General features: G+C 40.5%; 1 protein-coding gene across 2 annotated transcripts in view; it reads left to right on the plus strand.

Moving 5' to 3' along the window:
- The window catches only part of TMEFF1 (transmembrane protein with EGF like and two follistatin like domains 1), a 148159-nt gene that overhangs the window by 122491 nt on the left and 7478 nt on the right, over positions 1 to 18190 (plus strand). For both annotated transcript variants that reach the window (XM_029203775.1, XM_029203768.1), the window contains one exon: positions 9480 to 9603. In XM_029203775.1, coding sequence (XP_029059608.1) covers positions 9480 to 9603 — 124 coding nt within the window. The remainder of the gene's footprint in view (positions 1 to 9479; positions 9604 to 18190) is intronic.

Here is an 18190-nt window from a genome sequence, read left to right on the forward strand (position 1 = left end):
GTGTAAAGTCTTGAATGCTGTGTTATCCTAGGGCGTTTAAACTTCATTTGTGGGCAGTGGCAGAATCATTATATATTTGAAAAAGGCAAGACAACAAAGTTAACCAGTTGAATGCATTATATCTGGCAGGAATTGTGCTTATTATGTACTTTGGACTAGAGGCAGGGAGATCAGTTAAGTAAACTCAGAAGGAATAGATTCCTGCTTAGATATGGGGGATAAAGAGTTCAAGCTCAGATGACTTAGTTGATAGATTCTGTTTATAGAACTAAGAATGTTGGGAGAGGAAAGGTGTTTGGGGTAAGGTAAGGGAGGAGTTGACGGTGGAGGTGATTTATTTTGTAGTTTGAGTTGCTTGTGGAACTCACCCAGGTGACTTTGCTTATTAGCATAAATTTGTGAGCCAGTCGAGGTGATAACCGAAGTCATGAGAACAAGTGAGAGAGATTATAGAGCTGTATTGTCTAGTGGGGTAGCCACTGGACACATGGCTATTTAAATTTAAATTTATTAAAATAAAATAAAATTAAAGGTTTTGTTTCTCATTTATACTAGCCATATTTCAAACGTTCAGTAGCTCCATGTACCCGTGGCTACCATATTGGACAGCATAGAAATAGAAGATATCAAGAGTTGCAGAAAGTTCTGTTGGACAGCATTGTTATTTGGAAAGGAGAGGAGGCTAGGGACTTCCCTGATGGTCCAGTGGGTAAGACTCCACGCTTCCAATGCAGGGAGCCTGGGTGTGATCCCTGGTTAGGGAACTAGATCCTGCATGCATGCTGCAACTAAGAGTTTGCATGCAGCAACTGAGAAATCCGCATGCCACAACGAAGATCCCGCATGCCACAACTAAGACCCAGAGCAGCCAAAAATAAAAATAAATAAATAAATAAATAAATATTTTTTTAAAAAAAAGAAGGAAAGAAAAAAGAAAGGAGAGGAGGCCAGGATGAAGCAGAAAGAGGATCCAGAGGAAAAAAATCAAGAGTGCAGTGGCACAGAAGTCAAACAGAAAGGTCGGCTAGTAGTTTAAAACGCTGCGTAAAGGACTTAGATGACAAGCATCGAATTTGAAGACAAGGGGATCATTGATAATCTTGGACCAAGGAGTTTCTAAAGAGTTGTGAAGATGAAATCCAGATTGTAAGAGTTAACACATGTGCTAGTAGTAAGGAATAAAGGTCAGAGGTAACTCTATTTTGTATGTTTACCCCATTTGCTTTTGTTTTTTTTGTTGTTGTTCTCACAAGCATTTATAGGAGCCCCTTAGTAAATATTCGTGTCCCCAGTACACAACCAAGACTAGGTAAGCAGGATCTAGGAATGGAGGCTACAAAGTGAAAAGCAGGGACACAGCATCAGCAAGAAAAATTGGAAGCTAGTGCTCAGTAAGAATGTTGTAAAGCTGAGCTCTTGGAGAAGGGTGCTCCCAGAATGGAGTATTTGAATGTCCAGCATGGTGGCTGAATTAGTGCTTTTCTTGGGCTGTTGGAAAACCTGTGGTAAATATTGAAATTGCAGTGTTAGAAGCTTGGTTGCAGATGTTGAAGTCATAAAGGGATATGACGGCAGAGCATGAGGTGTGTGGGAGCTGGGTATGTGACATTTTAAAAACTTGATTGTAGAAAATTTCAAACATGAACGAACAGGATAGTATGATGAAACCTCATGTACCCAACCACCATCAACAGTTAAGAGCATTCTGTCTTTCTTGTTTTGCCTATATATCTCTACCCAGTGGATTATCATTATTCTTATTTTACAGCTGTTTTTTTTTTAGGTGTAATGTACATACACTGAAATGCACAAATGTTAGCTATCAGTTTTGACAAATGGATATACCCCATCTGCATTATACCTTATCATAGTCTATAACGTTTCCATCTACCCAGAAAGTTCCTTTGTGGCAAATGACATTTTAATGTGGCCATTTTTATCCAAAGATATTTTCATACAGCCTAAAATCTAACCATATTAATACAGCTTGTTTGATATGCCCTTTTAAAAATGGTCTTGATAAATTTGCCTCATCAAACGGTAAGCCTGAGCCAGTTGCTAAAATCATTGAAGGAAGGTGAGAGTGTGTGTTGTGGAGCATGGTGGAGAGTCATGATGAGGATGGTTAGAAGGCTGCGTAGGTGGATGGTACAGACCCCCACGGGAAGGTGGTCGTTGGGAGATGAGAGTGGGATGCTGATCTGGAGGTGACAGGTGGTGAGCACAGCAGGGAGAGATGAAAGGAAGGGGGATGGAGGAGTAATGTGATTTTGGTATATCAGGGAGATGAAAGGAGTACTTCCTAAGCAAACAGCTGTGGAGATGGATGAGTTTATGTGCATTAGAAAACGTGTTTCACTGGGCAGAGTAGAAAGACTAGGAAAGAAAGAGTTAGGGTTGATAAGGAAAAGAGTGGGATTTAGACATGAGAGAATAGGGGGTGTTGGAGGGTAGGTAAGAGTTTCTACCTAGGTAAATAATTCTCTGTTGGGGTCCAAGGAGACTCGGGTTAGGGAAGGATGTGTTAGTGATGAAGCTTGGGGTGCAGGGTGGAATAGGGGAAGCAAGAAAGAGTATACTGAATTTCTTAACTGTAGGGATTTGTGGAAATAATGAGCCCTAGAGTTACCTATGCAGCATTGATGTTGTTTCTGCCTCAGCAGCACCTTCTAGGTGCATGTCTTGGTTGTTAATAGCAACTCCTGATGCTTTATTTGAGTGCGGCATGGATGGACCAGGACAGGTTGCCGTGAAACATGGCTTTGCAGATAAGCCATCTGGAGCTGGGCTTTCTTACAATATCATCACTTAGAACCATACTCCCCTTTGTATTTGAAAACATTGCTGCTGGTGGCAGATTTGTTTCTGCATGCCTCTGTGGGTGGAAGGAGCCGATGGGTGACCAAGCACACTTTTTATAATTGTTCAGAGACTAACAGTTGCAGCTGTTGTTCATGGAGCCTGTCACCACTTGCCCGAGGGCATTGTTTGTTCAGGACTGTGCCCAGTTCTTGCTGTGTGAGGCTACATCTCTGCTGTGGTTTCTGAAACTGTGCTTTATTACATCTTTAATGCCTTTTAATCTTTCCTTTTTGAAGTTATCTAATTTACTTGGCCTAGAGAACAGGTGCTTGGACATTCCACTTATGTCCATTCCTTACCCATCTCCCAGCGTAGCTTGGTGAAGTAATAGTGTGATGGTTAAGAGCTTGTGCTCTGAAGTCAGACTTGGTCTACACTTTAAAGGCTGTGTGGCCTGATTTCTCTGAGCCTCAGTGATCACTTCTATAAAATGGGGGCAGTGATATCTACTACCTAGGATTACTTTCAGTATTAAATGCTGTGTCACTGAATTCCTTATCAATGTTATTATGGTGATTGTAAATATTTTTGTTTTCTAATTTCATTGTTAGAAGCCTGGCTGTGTTAAAAGTTCTTGCCATTGGTGAGTCTACCTGTCTATAGCATGTTTCATGTGGTTCATGAGTGACAGTAGGGTGTTCATCCACTCAACAATTCTTAATCAGCACCGCCCTACTGTGTGCCAGGTGCTTACGCATATTTAATCCTCATCACAGCCATATTATTGTCATTTTGCAGATGAAGAAGCTGAAACTGTGAGAGTTTGTGGCTCATGTAGAATGGCAGAGCAAAGATCAGAATTCAGACTTTCTGACCCTAAGCCCTGGTGCTCTTTCTCTTGTATCACAACTGTTCCAGAATTCTGCATATTAGAAAAGGTGTTTCACTGGGCAGAGTAGAAAGACCAGGAAAGAAAGAGTTAGGGTTGATAAAGAAAAGAGTGGGATTTAGACACAAGAGCATAGGGGGTGTTGGAGGGTAGGTAAGAGTTTCTACCTAGGTAAATAATTCTCTTTTGGGGTCCAAGGAGACTCGGATTAGGGAAGGATGTGTTAGTGATGAAGCTTGGGGTGCAGGGTGGTATAGGGGAAGCAAGAAAGAGTATATTGAATTTCTTAACTGTAGGGATTTGTGGAAATAATGCCTGCTTTCTCTTGCCTAATTTTCTTCAGAATATTTAATCTGCCCTCAGCTATCACCTTGGCGAACACTTGTTCTCTAGCTTTAATCTTTCTCTAAGAACTAGTTTCATACGTTCAGCTGCCTAGTGGGTCTTTGCACTTACGTTTTGTTTGAACTGCCATTGCCTGAACCTCCAGGAACTACCGTCTTGCCTGGAACATGATAGGTGCTTAATAAATACCTTTCAGAGGACTGGAGGTTTAAATTTGAACTCAGTTTACTACATTCTCTCTCCTGTCGTTAGGCTCACATTAGAGTCATTTTTGCAATTTTTTTATTGTGGTGAAATATATATAACAACTCGTACCATCTTAACCACTTTTAAGTGTTTAGTTCAGTTGTACTAAATAAATTTATGGTGTGGTGCCACCATCACCACCATCCATCTCTAGAAGTCTTTTCATCTTGTGAAACTGGAACTATATCCATTAAACAACAACTCTTCATTTTTCCCTCCCCTCAGCCCTTGTAACCACCATTCTGCTTTTTGTTTCTATGATTTTGACTACTCTGTATACCTCACATAAGTAGAAATCATACAGTGTTTGTCTTTTTGTCACTGGCTTGTTTCAATTAACATAATGTCCTCAGGGTTCATCCATGTTATGACATGTCAGAATCCCCTTCCTTTTTAAGGCCGGAATAATGTTCCGTTGTATGAATATACCACATTTTGTTTATCCACTCATCCATTGATGGACACTTGCATTGCTTCCTGTTTTAGCTATTGTGAATAATGCTACCATGAATATGGGTATATAGCTATCTCTTTCAGACCGTGCATTCAGTTCTTTTCGGTATATATCCAGAAGTGGAATTGTTGGATCATAAGGTACTTCTACTTTCAATTTTTCGGGGAAGCACCATACTGCTTTCCCTGGTGGCTGTACTGCTACATATTTTCACCAGCAGTGCTCAAGGGTTACGATTTCTCTACATCCTTGCCAATACTTGTTATTTTCTGGTTTTGGGGTAGTAGTCATCCTAATGGGTGTTAAGGTGCTATCTTGTAGTTTTGACTTCCATTTGCCTAATGATTAGTGATGTTGAGCATCTTTTTGTATGTTTATTGACCAATTGTTTATCCTCTCTGAAGCAAAGTTGTCTTACACAACTCTATATTAGGAGCATCTTCAATAAGGAGGACAGTTCTGTTTTAGTAAGCACTTAAATGTTAGTGAGTTTGTTGTTGCAGACTATATAAAGGGTGGAACTGGGGAAGTTTGACCTTAAGAAAAAAAATTGGTAGGCAGTGGGTTAGGTGGTGAGCAGACATGGGGAAATCCACACAAAGTTAATGAGAGAGAGATTTCACTTAACATGAGGAGAATTTGATAGTATTGGAATTAACTGTATTATGTTGAGTTCCTTATCTCTGGAAGTGTTTAAGTAGAAATGGGATCTCGAGGCTATAACTAAAGAAATTCCTTCATCAGACCAAATGGCCTCCAAGGACCCTTTCAGATCTGAGTTTCTGAGCTCATTTACTTTCCAAAGCATCTTCCAGCCATATTTATTTTTTTCTGTGTTTCTAATATCTATTCCAACTTCTGAGCTCAAGCTTTTCAGTGCCACAGTTTGGATTATGTAGTAACCTCCTAATTGGTCACCTGGCTTTACCTTTATCTTCCAATTCTTAACAGCTTTTTGAGATATAATTTACATACTATTAAGTTCACCTGTTTAGAGAGTGCAATGCAGTGGGTTTTTTTCAGTATATTTGCAGAGTTGTACTAGCATCACATCATAATCTAATTTTAGATCATTTCTCATCACCCTCAAAAGAAACCTCATACCCATTAGTCACTCCTCATTGCCTCCGAACCACCAGCCCTGGGTAACCACTCTCAGTTAACTTCTTTTGTAAAACGTGGCTTTCATTGTGTTGCTTTCCAGCTAGGAGGAGTTCAGGGTCCTCCCTGTCCATATGATTAAGAAAATATTTCTCTTCTGAGGTTCAGATTTTTCCGTACTCTGATTTCAGCTTATTTTTCCAACTTTGACTTACACCTTTCTCCAGTCTGAATGTACAGCTCTTGCTAGGTCCATTTAACTCTCGTTCTTGAGAGTGAGAACAGGTGCGTTATACCTGTCTTTCGGTTTCCACCATTCCTCTATCTAAGTCTGTCTATGCTTTGAGACCTAACTTGAGTCCTGCCTTTTCTATGAATCCTTCCCTGGGTTATCTTGCCTAAAATGAGTTCTCCTTTGCATATGAACTTCCATAGCACCTAGTACTATAAAACCTTCTTTTGGTAGTTTGTTGTACACTCTCATGTGGGACCCCTTTCCTTTTGTTGTTCAGCTTTTTGTGTGATTCCCTAAATTGATTATAAGCTTCATAAGGGTAGGGACTGTGACCACTTTTTCTTTATACCTTCTGTAGCTTAGCTGAGCATATGGATGTGCACAGAAATAGTATGTAAGTGTAAAGGAATGAATAGTGCCGGCTCTGAGCAGAATGCTGAATTTGGACTCTGGAATAGACACAGATTTCAAAGTCTTAATAGATGTGTCCATGTTTTATATGGCTTTGCTTTGTCTAGAGCTTGATACCACATTCTTTATTAATTCATTCAATAAATGCTATTGGTGTCATACTTTGTCTATTAATTTCTCAAAACCCATTATTAATTTAGTTAACTTTTTCTTATTGCTATCGTGCTTATGAATTCTCTGATCGCTTTCAGCTCAGCATTATTCTTGAAATTTCCTGCTGTTTCTAGGACTCTCTTATGGTAGATTAGTACATTACCACAGCCTCTATAGACCAATATGGTCTTTTTGTTATACACTTTATAGGACTTTGTTATTATAGGTTAGTACATAACCTCAGTCTCTATAATCCCATTATTATATACTTCCTGGTGTATCATACCATGAAAATATCATGTTCTGAGAAGTTGCAGGGTGGTGATAAGCACTATGGGAGACAGTTGCATTTCTCGAGTCACTTAATGGCTTGATTGCGAAGGTAGAATAGTACTTTTCGCTTGATACCATAGCGGGAAAGTACTACATGCTAGGTGTCAGGAGTTATACAGAAATGAGTAATACAAGCATCTAGATTCTCAAGGAGCTCACAGTCTTATGGTAGAGACTGATTTAAAAAACCTAAATAGTTATAAGACAATATCGTGAGTATTGTCGTACAGAAGTGGGTGCTAGAGTTATAGCAGCCCAAAGGAGGGATTGATTTCTTTTGCCACAGCAGAATTACAGTTTGGGAGCTGGAGGAGACCCTATACGCCCTTTGCGGACAGGATATATCTTAACCGTTTTTCTATCCCTGGCACCTGGCAGAGTCCCTGACATATGGAAGGTGATGAATGACAATAAATGAGTAAGTCATCTATTCTGTGCTGTCCAATACGGTAGCTACTAGCCACATGTGACACTACTGAGTATTTGAAATGTGGCTAGTCGGAATTGAGATGTGCTGTGAGTGTGGAGTGCTCATCAGATTTTGAAGACCTATTTGAGAAAAAAGAATGTAAACTATCAAAATTTTATGTGTTGATTATATATGTTGAAATGCTATTTATTTGATATATTAGGTTAAATAAAATATATGATTCAAATTAATTTATCTATTTCTTTTTACTTTTTAAAAATATGACTACTAGAAAATAAAAAATTATGTACATGTTTTGTATTATACTTCTGATAGACTTTGCTGATCTCATTCAACTCTCTTAGAAATGATTTGACTAAGGTTACAAAATAGCAGAGATACCCTTAAAATTGAGACTTTACATGTTGGATTTCTCCTAGTTTAGTGCTCTTCCTAGGCATAAATTAGTATAATGTAAATATATAAAATTTGAGGTAAAGTGACGTAAGTTTGGTCTTGTTAAGGATGACGTGATACTCTCTGCTGTAGTTATCATATCTTTGAGCTTAATAGTCATTAAATTGTTTTTCCTTTTGTATGTAAACCTTGATCTCCAGAAAACTCTGCATGTTCAGTTCTCAGTTTTTTCACACTTGGTACTTCTATTCCCATTTCTCCCTTGCTTTTCCTCTCCCCACGCTTGTATAAACAGATATACACATAGCCTCCTATTTATTCCTTCTTAATTTGTCTCCATTAACTTTCTTCAGATTATATTAACACTTTATTTGTATTTTGGGGAGATAAGCCTTTGCTGTTGCATGATCTGGTACATGGAGAGCTGGTTGGTTTAGTGGTCTTGTACGTACATTATTTATCTCACATAATCCTCTCAAAACTGCATTAAGTATAGTCCTGTTGTGGTCCTGACTTTACAGTTGTGAAATCTCAGGCTTAGAGAGGGTGGTATGTTCAACGTCACACAGCTAATTATGCACAGAATCTGTAAGCTGGAACTGTACGAAATGGCAGGAAGCCTGGGAATTTTTGCTACACACGGACAGGCCTGTAAACATTGGGGAACTCTGGGTCCATAGAGCTGAGGACTAAAGTATTAAGTATATGCCAGAAAAAAAAGTAAAAAAAAAATCGATTCCAGATTGTGTATGTGAATGAGTAGGTGCGTATGTAACTATATGAGAGAAAGAGACAAATAAGGATAGAGAGAGAAATGAATGAATGAATGAATATCATTGATTTAGAAGACTGGGTCTCCATGCTTTCATCTTTCCTGCCCTTTTCTATCTTTCCTTCCTGACTCTCTTCCCATTTCTGATAGTGGTATTACTCACCACCCTTCTTATTTTCTTCAGTTCAACACAGTTCAGTTCAAATCAGTATGCCTAAGTCCAAACAGATGTTCATTAACATGTTTACAATGGTTCTCTTTGGTTAGAGGGATTTCAGTTGATTTTAAATTTCTTTTTTATTTGTTCTCTGTATTATTTGAATTTTTTTATAGTAACGTATACAAAGAAAAACTATATAAAAAGAACAACAAAACTATTTTCATTTGGGAAAAAATCAGTATGCTGGATAGTTTTCATACCAAAATAAACCTTTTATCCTAAAATTTCAGAATCTCCTACTTGTTCTCTGCCATACCAGTGTTCTTTGGCCTCAGTTTCATAGCCTCAAGGTGAATGGTTACAGTAAGTCAGCTTTCCAAAAGCCAATGCTGTATACACCATCTCTCTGTCACAGAAGTGAGATTTCTTTTAGAAGTAACATTTATTTTTATAGCAAAGATGTTGAAGGTTTGTTGGTTTTTTTTGTGTTTTGGCAGATTGTTTTTAAACAGCAGTAGCTCACAGTGGTCACATCCTGCAAATATTTTTAAATGCTTTGAGTCTAAAGAGCCTACCTGCTGTGTTTGTGGCATAATGAGACCTTGGTTCTTGTCCAGCCTCCTATCTGATACATTTCCTTTCCAAATTACCCAGCAAGGGGTGAATTTATTTGTTGCCTTAGAACCTTTGAAAAGTCCATATTTTTCAGTTTGCTTTTCACTGTTTATTGACCTGTTTTATGTTCTTGTAAGATGCTAGTGATCAAAGGGAAGATGTTTATATTGGAAACCACATGCCTTGCCCTGAAAACCTCAATGGTTACTGCATCCATGGAAAATGTGAATTCATTTATTCTACTCAGAAGGCTTCTTGTAGGTAAGTCAGAGTACCTCCAGATCAGAGGTGAGACATTTTTTCCATCATTGGTCACTGCTCTATAGAAGGCAATGAAATGTGGATTAAAAATATTACTAAAAGGTAGTATTTATTTGCAATTGAGTTAAAAAATAAATTAGCAGCATCATTTGGAAAAAACTGACAAGTAATATGCAAAAACAAAAACAGATGTTCTCTTAGGGTTTTGAGATGGACTTAACATTTTTAATATTATGCTATGTATTTTTTAATATAAAAATATGCCATAAACCAACATTATTCTGGTTTTTAAGCAGTCTATCACAGAGTGGTTTGAGGGACTAGAGAATGTGTTAAGAACCGAGGACATGAAACTCAAATAAAATTTATAGTAAAATAGATTTCTAAAAATAAGGGAATGTGGATGTAGAATCAGGTGTGATATGAGAGATGGAAACAGAAAGGGTGTGAATCTTTAACTGTGTGATTCCAGAGAGGTTATGCAACTTGTTGAAACTCAGCAGCAAGTTAGAAATAGAGCTGAGACAAAACTAGGTCTCAAATTTCCTGATACTCAACCTGTTGATCTTTGTGCTTTTTGCTCTTCTGTGTCTGTACTGATAACACTTCTTGCCGCTGCTTCTGGGAGCTTGTCTTCCACCTCAGGATGGTCTAGTGGGCCAGGCAATGTTTCCAGACTGGGGGAGATTGCTCTCATTCTGCTCACTCCTGCCCCCCTGCAGTTTGGCCAGTGAATCTTTCTCTCAAGAAGTAAAAGAAAGCTGTGTGAAACCAGGTCTCCTGGTTCCTCTATTCCTTTAGCTCCATTCTCCTGACTCTTTACCCCCCTGCCCCACTCTCCTCCTACTTAAAAAATAAAACAAAACACTATAAACTGTTTTAATGGTTACTAAGAATTCTTTGTTAAGCTTTCTGCTTCTTCCTGATTGAAAGGTTTTCTTGTCTTTGAAGGAGCTAGCACCAGCCTCCCCCCCACTCCACCCCTTTTCCTGAACATTGAAAAAAATACAGCCATGCTGTGGTACATATATGCAATGGAATATTACTCAGCCATAAAAAGAAATGAAATTGAATTATTTGTAGTGAGGTGGATGGACCTAGAGTCTGTCATACAGAGTGAAGTAAGTCAGAAAGAGAAAAACAAATACCGTATGCTAGCACATATATATGGAATCTAAGGGGAAAAATAATGGTTCTGATGAACCTAGGGGCAGGACAGGAATAAAGATGCAGACATAGAGAATGGACTTGAGGACACGGGGAGGGGGAGGGGGAATCTGGGACGAAGTGAGAGAGTAGTATTGACATATACACACTACCAAACGTAAAATAGCTAGCTAGTGGGAAGCAGCCGCATAGCACAGGGAGATCAGCTCACAGGGAGATCAGCTCGGTGATTTGTGACCACCTAGAGGGGTGGGATAGGGAGGGTGGGAGGGAGGGAGATGCAAGAGGGTAGAGATACGGGAACATACGTAATAACTGATTCACTTTGTTATAAAGCAGAAACTAACACACCATTGTAAAGCAATTATACTCCAATAAAGATGTTAAAAAAAAATACAGCCATGCAAGGGAGAACAGGCCAGTTTTAAAATAAAATCATACAGTGGATTCCTCATACTTGTCTCACAGTGACATACATACCTTGAAAGAAGATCAGATCGTGTTGTCCTCTTAGGATAGAGTGTCTTTTAAGATACCTAACATTGAGGGATGAGAGAGGATGATGTCCTGATAATGAAGTGATACCAGGTCACTTTGTAGTATTTTACTCATTGACAGTAAGAAGACTGAATGGGGGCTTCCCTGGTGGTGCAGTGGTTGGGGATCCGCCTGCCAATGCAGGGGACATGGGTTTGAGCCCTGGTCTGGGAGGATCCTACATGCCGCAGAACAACTAAGCCCGTGCACCACAACTACTGAAGCCTGCACGCCTATAGCCCGTGCTCTGCAGCAAGAGAAGCCACCGCAGTGAGAAGCCCGTGCACCGCGGCGAATAGTGGTCCCTGCTCGCCGCAAGTAGAGGAAGTCCTGTGCGCAGCAACGAAGACCCAACGCAGCCAAAAATAAAAATAAATAAATAAATAAAAAAACAAAAACAGAAAAGAGAACTGAAGAATAGACCAAATTTGTTTAAAAAAAACAAAAGAAGACTGAATGGTTTAGTAGTTAAAGGCTTTGGAATCAGATATATCGGATTGGCCAGTTTTTGGCTATGCCCTTTGGAAGTTACTTAAAATTTCTAAGCCTCATTTTCCTTATTTGTAAAAAAAATAATAATGGTACTTGTTTCCTAGTGTCGTTAAAATTAAATGAGCTAGTGTATGCAAAGTGCTGAGCACAGTGCCTGTTACACAATGTGTGTTTAAGAAATAGCAATTGATGTTATTAGACTGTACACACCATTAGGTTTGGGACTCTGCTCTGCCAACCACTCTCCCCCTAGTGCCTAGCATAGGGCCACTTCCAGTAGCTACTCAGTAAATAGTTTTTGAATGACATGTGATGATGGCCAACTTTTCCCTCTTCTTCAGACCAGAGGTGTTTCTTAAATGCTACAGAATCTCTTTTCTGCATTCTTGTAACTCCAAAAAGCAGGTGATCTTTTGTTTTTTTTGTCTAAGCATTTATAGTGTCCACAAGAACCAGGCCATAGTATCACGTGCATTTCCACTGGTAGGTGTATGTGTTTGAGTAGCAGGAAACAGGCAGGGATGAACACCCTTTAGGCACAGTCCTATTATTAGGTTAAAATCTTTTAGCATTGTCCCATCATTAGTTTGTTTATTTATTGCCTATTTGGTACCAAATCCTACCTGGCACTGGGGTCTCAAATTCAAATATTACGTGGATCTAGCCTTCAAAAAAACATACAGTCTGGTGGCCGCGACTGACAAATAATACACAATTAAAATATAATATGAAAAATGCTATCATACATAGATATGCATGAGGTGATTTGGGACTTCAAAAAAGCACTTCAACCTGAAGGGGGCATGGAGGACATTGCAGGAGGAGGGACAAGTCTTACAGGGACATTTGTGCCAACCCAGGAGGTTGTCCTCTGTCTTAAAGGCAGTGAGAAGCCATTTAAGGATTTAAATAAGAACGATGTGGTCAGATCTGAAAGCCACCCTGGTGGCTTGGTGAAAAATGGATTAGAAGACTGAATGTTAGGAGACTGTGTATGAGTGAACAGTGAGAGCCTGAACCAAGTGAAGAAGTTGTAGTGGGAATGAGATGAGGAGATAAGTTGCAGAGAGAAAATAGGTGGCTGAATCCATAGGTTTTGGTGACCAGTTGGGTATGAAGATGGGAATGTGGGAGTTGGTGGAGGGTCATGGGAAGGAAGAATTAAGAGTCTCCCTGGTTCCTGGCTGATGCAGAATTGAGTGGGGAAGGAGAATGGGGGCAGGAGGTTTGCGGGGACATGATGTACTGAGCTTAGTAATGCTTGGCCTCAGGTGCCTGTGGGCTATCCTCTTACCTAGTAGGCTACTGGGTATCTGTGGTTTTGGAACTCATGAGACAGATGCACATTGAAGGTGTGTTTGGGAATCATTCCATCTCTAGCGTATCCCTTCTAATTCCTACTCAGCAGTCCTTCCACCCCACTGGGCCTCCAAGTAATTGATCTCTCACCCTGCATGTCCTCATCGCCTCCTTACTCAGCTTAACTCGTGGTCAGTCCTTGCAGTCCGTCTCTTGCTTCATCATATACTCACTTGACAAAACTATAATCCAGGTTCATTCCAGCTTCCCGCCTGCTGTATACCTACACTCACCAGACTGACTGGTCTCACTGACCTTTATACTCAGTGGGCTCTGTATACTGCCTGCAGTCACTCTATAACTGTGGTCCATTCATCCTCCTGTCCTAGATAAGGTGACTGCTTTATACCGTCACCCCTCTCTTCAGACTGTCAACACCTCCTCTCTCATCCTCACTGTCAGCTGATGATCTTGTTTCCAAGTTCACTGAGAAAACTGAAGCAATATGAGGAGAATTTTTACTATCACTGCCAGCAGTGCTCCCCCCTTTTCTTCTTATCATATATTCTTGTGTACATATATTTTTTAATATATTTGTAAATATATTTTTATTTCTTTTACCTTGAAAGATATTTGTCATTCTTACCTCTACCAGCTGCTGTCCCATTTCTGTCCTTTCCTTTGTAGAAGAACTCAAAACAGTTGTCTATAATCTGTCTTCAGTTTCTCACTTCCCATCTCTCATGAATCCATCCCAATAGGCTTTTGCCACCTAGCACTTCACTGAGACTGTTCTTGTTACTAAATTCATTAGTCAATTCTCAGTCTTAAATTACTTTTGAACGATCAGTGGCGTTTGACCTCCTGTGTGATAGACATTCTTCACTTGGCTTCCAGGACGACACTCTCTTGGTTTTCTCCTACCTCACTGGCCATTCCTTTCAGCCTTCTTGCCTGGGTCCTCTTTTGCTTCCTGGTCTCTCAGTGTTGGTGTACCACCAGGATCCAGCCCTGGTCCTTTTCCTTAGTGATTCCATCCAGCCTCAGGGCTTTACATGTCGTATTCCGTGACCCCCAGACCTCTCTCCTCAGTGTGGGACTCACAGATCTCTCTCCCTCACTGCCATTTTCACATGGTTGTCTGACACCCCAAGCTAACAGGACCTAAGCTGATCTGATCTGTCTACCCTCCCGTAAACCTGTTCCATCTATAACTTCTCCATCTCAGTTGATGCCAACTCCATCTTTTCATTGGTTTAGACAAAACACTTCTGATACATCTTTGACTTCTGTCTGTGTCATACTCCATATTTAGTCAGTTGAAGAGTCCTGTTCGCTCTATTTCAGAATATATCCAGAATTTGATTACTTCTCATCATTGTCACTGCCATTCCTAGTCTAGGCACCATTTTTCCCCTCTGGCATTATGCAGTAGCCTTCCTGATTGTATCCTAAATAGTCCATATTCAACACAGCAGCCAGAGTGAGACTTTTAAAATAAAAGTCAGTTCATGTCCTTCTTCTGCTAATGCCCTTCCAGCAACTCCTCCATCTTCTGAATGAGGAGAACTTCACAGGTGGGCCCCTTTACCTCTCTGTCTTGGTCCCCTGCTTCCCTTCGGCTGGCCCACTCCAGCCATACTTGCTATTTCTTGGACACACCGTGCACCTATGCTCCCACCTCAGGACCTTTGTGCTGACTCTTCCTTTGCCTGTTATGCTGTCCTCCCACTTGTCCACATGGCAAACTCCCTGACCTCTTTCACATCCTTATTCACATGTCTCTTACTGAAGCCTACCTTGACCACCTTACTTAAAGCTGCAGTCCTCCCTTCCTGGCCCATACCTGGCATTCATGTTATCCCTTAGTTCTCTCTCTCCTCTCTCTTGTGTGGTACATGTCACCTTCTAACATAACCATTTAATTTGCTTAGCGTGTTTCTTGACCCTCCCTCCCTGACTAGAGGGTAAACAGGCCAGAGATCTTTGTTCACTGATGTAACCCAAATGCCCATTATAGTACTTGGCACATGTCAGGTTCTCAATAAATGTGTTAAATGGATGAGTGAATGAGTCAGCCCATGAGGCCATGGGAGTGAATGAGATTACTATGGAGGGTATGGGGATGAAAGAATAGGCAGTAGAGGACCAAATGTCTGGATCTGCCTTTAATCAGCAACAGAAAAAGTAGTGCTAACCTAGAAGTTAATACTCTGGGTATTTGGAGAGTATAACCCTAAAGTCAGGTGCAGAAAATAATGTCCAGGGAGGATTGCCTGAATCATATATGGCCTATACATTTTTTTTGATATTCTGATTTTTGTGTGTGTGTGTGTGTGTGGTACGCGGGACTCTCACTGTTGTGGCCTCTCCCATTGCGGAGCACAGTCTCTGGACACACAGGCTCAGTGGCCATGGCTCACGGGTCCAGCCGCTCCGCGGCATGTGGGATCTTCCCGGACCGGGGCACGAACCCGTGTTCCCTGCATCGGCAGGCGGACTCTCAACCACTGCGCCACCAGGGAAGCCCGATATTCTGATTTTTAATCTTTGGGTTAAGCTAAAGTGTCAGAGAGCTGAATAACTAGGACATTGTTATAGCTCCCTATGGAACTATTTTTATTTCACTGAGCTTTGAGTTTTGGCTGTTAGCCTACCATGAAAGGCATTATTTTAAATAATCCTATGAGACTTCATTATTGAATTTATTGCAGCTATATTATTGAGGGAAGTTCCCTGTATGAGAAAGTATCCTCCTTTTTTTTTTTGGTCACACCACGTGGCTTGTGGTGATCTTAGTTCCCCGACCAGGGATTGAACCTGTGCCCTTGGCACTGAAAGCACCTAGTCCTAACTACTGGACCGCCAGGGAATTACCAGAAAATACCCTCTTTAAGTGAGGACTAATGAGATAAAGTTCCCTTAAATTTATTAAAAATAGTAACTGTGATTCTTTATTTTTTTAAATTGAAGTATAATTGATTTACAATATTATATTAGTTTCAAGTATACAGCATAGTGTTTCAGTATTTTTATACATTATACTCCATTAAAAGTTATTACAAAATAATGGCTATAATTCCCCGTGCTGTACAATATATCCTTGTTGCTTATCTATTTTAAACATAGTAGTTTGTATCTCTTAATGCCATACCCCTATCTTGCACCTCCTCCCTTCCACCTCCCCTCTGGTAACTACTAGTTTGTTTCCTATATCTGTGAGTCTGTTTCTTTTTTGCTATCTACATTCATTTGTTTTATTTTTTAGATTCCACAAATAAGTGATATCATACACTATTTGTCTTTCTCTGACTTATTTCACTAAGCATAATATTCTCTATGTCCTTCCATGTTGCTGCAGATGGCAGAATTTCATTCATTTTTATGGCCGAGGAGTGTTCCATTGTATATATATATATTGCACATCTTCTTTATCCCTTTGTCTGTTGATGCATACTTGGATTGCTTCCGTATCTTGGCTATTGTAAATAGTGCTGCTATGAACATTGGGATGTATGTATCTTTTCAGGTTAGTGTTTTTGTTTTTTTCTGGATATATGTCCAGGAGTGGAATTTCTGTGTCATAAGGTAGGTCTATTTTAGTTTTTTGAGGAATCTCCATACTGTTTTCTGTTTTCCATAGTGGCTGCACAATTTACATTCCCACCAACAATGTAGGAGGGTTCCCTTTTCTCCACATCATTGCTAACATTTGTTATTTGTGGACTTTTTGATGATTGCCATTCTGACAGATGTGAGGTGATATCTCATTTTTTTTTGTTTTACATTATGTTAATAAATAGAGATGTTGAGCATCTTTTCATGTGTAAGCCATCTGTGTGTCTTCTTTGGAAAAATGTCTATTCAGGTCTTCTGCCCATTTTTTTTTTTAATTTTTAAAATTTATTTTTATTTTTGGTTGCATTGGGTCTTAGTTTCGGCACGCAGGATCTTCGTTGAGGCATGCGGGATCTTAAGTTGTGGCGCGAGGGCTCCTCGTTGCAGTGCGTGGGCTTCTCTATAGCTGTGGCGTGTGGGTATTCTCTCTCTAGTTGTGGCACGCAGGCTTCAGGGCACGTGGGCTGTGTAGTTTGTGGCATGCAGTCTCTCTAGTTGAGGCGCGTGAGCTCAGTAGTTGTGGCATGTGGGTTTAGTTGTCCCATGGCATGTGGGATCTTAGTTCCCTGAGCAGGGATCGAACCTGCGTCCCCTGCATTGTAAGGCGGATTCTTTACCACTGGACCACCAGGGAAGTACCTTCTGCCCATTTTTTGATTGGTTTGTTTTTTTGATATTGAGTTGTATGAGCTGATTATATATTTTGGGTATTATCTCCTTATAAGTCATATCATTTGCAAATATTTTCTGCCATTCAGTAGGTGGTCTTTTTGTTTTGTCTATGGTTTCCTTTGCTGTGCAAAAGCTTTTAAGTTTCATTTGGTCCCATTTGTTCAGTTTTGCTTTTATTTCTTTTGCCTTGGGAGCTATATCCAAAAAACTATCGCTACGAGTTATGTCAGAGTGTTCTGCCTATGTTCTCTTCTAGGTGTTTCATGGTTTTCAGGTCTTATGTTTAGGTTTAATCCATTTTGAGTTTATTTTTGCATATGGTGTGAGGAAATGTTGTAATCTCATTCTTTTACATGTAGTTGTCCAGTTACTGTGATTCTTTTGAACAACTGGCTTGATTTCCTTTTGTGGAGATTGTATTTTGTATCAGTGATTTTCTCTCTTTTCCTTTTCCTTTTCCTTTTTCATTTCCTTTTCCTTCTCCCCTCCCCTTTCCTTCTCCCCTCCCCACCCCTCCCCTTTCCCTCCCCACCCCTCCCCTTTCCCTCCCCTCCCCTCCTCTTTCCCTCCCCTCTCCTCCCCTTTCCCTCCCCTCCCCACCCCTCCCCTTTCCCTCCCCTCCCCACCCCTCCCCTTTCCCTCCCCTCCCCACCCCTCCCCTTTCCCTCCCCTCCCCACCCCTCCCCTTTCCCTCCCCTCCCCACCCCTCCCCTTTCCCTCCCCTCCCCACCCCTCCCCTTTCCCTCCCCTCCCCACCCCTCCCCTTTCCCTCCCCTCCCCACCCCTCCCCTTTCCCTCCCCT

The sequence above is a fragment of the Monodon monoceros genome, unplaced genomic scaffold, assembly GCF_005190385.1.
Source record: "Monodon monoceros isolate NGI ecotype Baffin Bay Population unplaced genomic scaffold, NGI_Narwhal_1 Super_Scaffold_5, whole genome shotgun sequence".
In the NCBI taxonomy this organism is placed as follows: Eukaryota; Metazoa; Chordata; class Mammalia; order Artiodactyla; family Monodontidae; genus Monodon; species Monodon monoceros.